The sequence below is a fragment of the Taudactylus pleione genome, unplaced genomic scaffold (assembly GCF_031769625.1).
Source record: "Taudactylus pleione unplaced genomic scaffold, aTauple2 ptg000571l, whole genome shotgun sequence".
In the NCBI taxonomy this organism is placed as follows: Eukaryota; Metazoa; Chordata; class Amphibia; order Anura; family Myobatrachidae; genus Taudactylus; species Taudactylus pleione.
Genome location: NW_028284973.1, coordinates 4,875,533 through 4,879,328, shown reverse-complemented (window position 1 = coordinate 4,879,328; position 3,796 = coordinate 4,875,533). Strand labels below are relative to the sequence as shown.

Genomic DNA, 3,796 nt, shown 5'->3' with positions numbered 1-3,796 from the left:
TAGGTCGAAAGTGAGGGAGCGTATTAGAAAGGGCAAATACGTAGACATGTTTGCCATTACGCATGACGCCAAAAAAGCTTTGGATACAGCTAAATCTGGGGGGGCAGCAGCGGAGGAGGCGCGGCGCAGCTACGCCAATTGGCTTTGCGGGATGTATATATTTGCGGCTTGCTACACTGAGACTAGGCCTGCCGAGTTTCTGAACATCCTGAAGTACTTACACCTCGTTCACAGCATTCAGTTGTCCGCTAGGCATAATGTGTGGCGGCAATATGACGAGGCTTTCCGTAAGAAGCAGGATGGCCAGAAAATTCTTAGCTTCGGCTATAAGGACGTGGAGGTCTGGCTTGAGGTCACTCAGCAGAACAAACCCACCACGGAAGCACCAGTGGGCCGTAAGCAGCCCTTTGTTGCCCGCCCAGGTTTCAACACGGCAGGAAAGGGAAAGTGCTTTGCCTTTAATAACGGGCAGTGTAACAGAGGAGCAAGCTGCCGTTTTAAGCATGTCTGTCTGTCGTGTGGCGGCAATCACGCAGTTAAAGAGTGCAGGCGCACAGGTGGGCAGGCAGCGGGACAGGGCGAGCAGCGAACTGCTAAATAGAGCCGCTTCGCCAATACAGTTAGATGTGTTGGAGCGGTGGTTGGGCCGCTACCCGCTTAGGGCGGAAGCAGCCTTTTTATTGCAAGGTTTTCAGGAGGGTTTTCGTTTGCCAATAGTTAGGTCAGTTGCAGCGTTAGCAAAAAGGAACCTTAAATCGGCTAGGGATTATCCTGATATTGTGAGAGCCAAAGTAATGGCGGAGGTGGAATTGGGCCGCATGGTTGGCCCTTTCTCATCTCCTCCTTTAGTGGATTTGTGCATTGCTCCCTTGGGAGTTGTGCCCAAGAAGGAGGTGGGTAAATTTCGGCTGATTCAGCACCTGTCCTACCCGGAGGGAGGATCAGTTAACGACGCTCTGGACCCGAGGGACTGCAGCGTCACTTACCAATCTTTCGAGGACGCCCTCCGGATAGTGCAGGGGTTTGGTAGGGGAGCGCTATTGGCAAAAATAGACTAAGAGTCGGCTTTCAGGTTACTTCCATTGCACCCCGACTCTTTTAGGTTCATGGGTTTTAAGTTCGAGGGTTCATATTTCGTGGACAAATGTTTGCCAATGGGTTGTTCCATTTCCTGTGCCTTTTTCGAGTGCTTTAGCTCATTTTTGCAATGGTGCGTTCGAGTGGGATCGGGAAAAACTGGGATAGCCCATTACTTAGATGATTTTTTATTAGTTGGTCCAGCTGATAGCGGTGTCTGCAGCGAGTTGCTTTTATCAGTTCAGGCTCTTTTTCGCGTTAAGGGCCTACCACAGTTTTGTCCTATTTAGGTATCGAGATTGATACCGTGATGGGTTTATGTCGATTGCCCCAGGATAAAGTCAGTAAGATGCGGGAGTATTTAGGGCTCTGCCTCTCTGCAAAGAAAATTTCATTGAGGCAGTTGCAGTCGTTACTCGGCCTACTTAATTTTTCTTGCCGAGTGATTCCTATGGGTAGGATCTTCTGCCATCGGTTGGAGAGGGCCACGGCGGGTGTAAAAAAGGCGCACCATTTAATTTGTTTGACTAGGGAGCTTAAGGAGGACGTGCGTTTGTGGTGTGCCTTTTTACGGGATTTCAATGGTGTGAGGATTTGGTTACCCGAATTGGTGGCCAACTCTGAACTCCAGCTTTATACGGATGCGTCCGGAGCTTGCGGTTTTGGGGCATTTTTCGAGGGGCAGTGGTGCGCGGAGCCATGGGCGAAAAGCTGGCAGGACGCCGGTTTGACATCTAATATGCTCCTTTTGGAGCTTTTCCCGATTGTGGTGGCAGTAGAGATTTGGGCTGCGCAGCTTAGCAATCGTAGCATAAGTTTCTGGTGCGATAACTTGGGGGTAGTCCAGGCCATTAACAATCAGAGGTCAGTCTGCCCTCAGGCTCTCAGTTTACTGAGGCATCTGATACTTTTGTGTCTAAAGGGGAACATTGATTTCAGGGCTCGGCACGTCCCTGGCGTTGAGAACGAGATAGCGGATGCTTTGTCTCGTTTTCAATGGACTGGGTTCAGGGCATTGGCGCCTGCAGCCAGCGCCCAGGGCTTACCTTGTCCCGCTCATGTCTGGCAGATCATCGGGCCGGCATCGATGGACTCGCATTGAGAGCTTTGGCACCGAGCACCTTAAAGTCATATACGGCAGCGTGGGATTCGTGGCTGGCTTTCTTAGCTGAAGTAGATCGGGGTAAGAATATTGAGGATAGCATGTTGCAATTTGTTTGGAGGTGGCACGAGCGGGGCCGGTCTAAGGCCGCAATGTCCGGCGCCTTAGCCGGCATCTCGTATTTTTCGCGCTTGCGTGGTTTGGTAGACCCAACCAAGTCGTTCCTTCTGGCCAAGGCTTTAAAAGGTTGGGCTAGAGAGCAGGCAGGGCCAGGTGACTCTCGGAGGCCGGTTGACACCGGTTTGTTGAGAAATCTGCTGGTGGCAGTAGCAGGAGTAGCCTTGGGACAGTATGAATCCTTTTTGTTTCAATTAGCTTTTGTGTTGGCATTTTTCGGAGCGCTGCGGGTAGGCGAGTTGGCGGCCGCTAGCAAGAGAGCAACAAGCTCGGGGATTCTTTTGAATAACGTGATGGTTAAGTCGGATTTGATCTTGCTCAAAATTCAAAGATCAAAGACCGACCAATTAGGTAGGGGACATTGGCTGTCGATCCCTGCGCATCCGGACCCGAGCATATGTCCAGTAACCATAGCTAGGCATTACAATTCTCAGCGTCGGCAAGGCGGTTTGCAATGGCTAGTTCATGAGGACCTTTCGCCACTGACACGTTTTCAGTTTTCTGCAATTTTTAAGCGGTGTTTGGTAGCGCTTGATTTGCCGGTTGAGCTTTACGGCACACATTCGTTTAGGATTGGCGCAGCTACTTGTGCGGCAGCAGCGGGCTCTTCCAGCGACGCAATCAAACGGTTGGGTCGTTGGAGGTCTTCCGCTTATAAAGGTTACGTGAGAGGTGACATGCTGCCTAATTAGACAGCGCATCTGGCGAGTTTGTTTTTTGGGAAACCCAGTGCCTTAAGCTACCCGCCGCTAGGGGGGATTGGAGTTCTTTTCACCTTTTGCCCTCCATTGAGGTTTTGGTGTTGTTCACCTCCATCTGGGTCACTCAAATAACTCAGTTTCCCCGACCTTGTTGTTGGTTACTTGAAATTCGAATTAAAACTAACGTTCTTTTAAATAATTTCCCCTTACAGGTTGTGGTAGGGTGTTTGATAGGGTGTGGATCGTAGGCCATTCATATGTGTTTTGGGCTTGCAGGCACCCCCTTGCTTGTGATAGCCCCGGTAATGTACGCTGGATCGGGGTGCGAGGCTTTCGTTGGAGTGGTCTGTTGCCTCTTCTTTGGGAATCAGAGAAGAAATGGGGTGCCCCGGATTGCTTGATCATCCACTTAGGCGGCAATGATTTGGGCACTTGTAAGGGTGTTGAGGTTATCCTGGCCATTAAAAGGGATTTTCAAATAATAGCCGAGCGTTGGCCGCAGGTGCATTTGGTGTGGTCGGAGGTTATTCCTCGTAGATTTTGGCGAGGGGAGCAAGGTGGCGCAGCTTTGGATAGGGTGAGGAGGAAACTGAATGCCGCTGTGTCTCGTCATGTAGAGGGTCTGGGAGGGCGTGTCATTAAACACCCCCGTATACGTTTTGAGGAGGTTGACTTCTACAGAGAGGATGGAGTGCATTTGGCAGGAGAAGGTTTGGCATTGTTTGTTTCGGCTCTTTTG

The 3,796-nt window shown here is 50.7% G+C and overlaps 1 protein-coding gene across 1 annotated transcript; it reads left to right on the top strand.

Annotated features, from left to right (window-relative positions):
- The first annotated feature begins 2,073 nt into the window (after positions 1-2,073).
- On the top strand, positions 2,074-3,048 carry LOC148481640 (uncharacterized). The gene has a single exon (XM_088453128.1). The coding sequence runs from the start codon at positions 2,074-2,076 to the stop codon at positions 3,046-3,048; it is 975 nt and encodes a 324-aa protein (XP_088309254.1).
- The last annotated feature ends 748 nt before the right edge of the window (positions 3,049-3,796 follow it).

Excerpts from the sequence above, each read along its gene's own strand:
- LOC148481640 (XM_088453128.1), top strand. The coding sequence starts at position 2,074 with ATGGACTGGGTTCAGGGCATTGGCGCCTGCAGCCAGCGCCCAGGGCTT.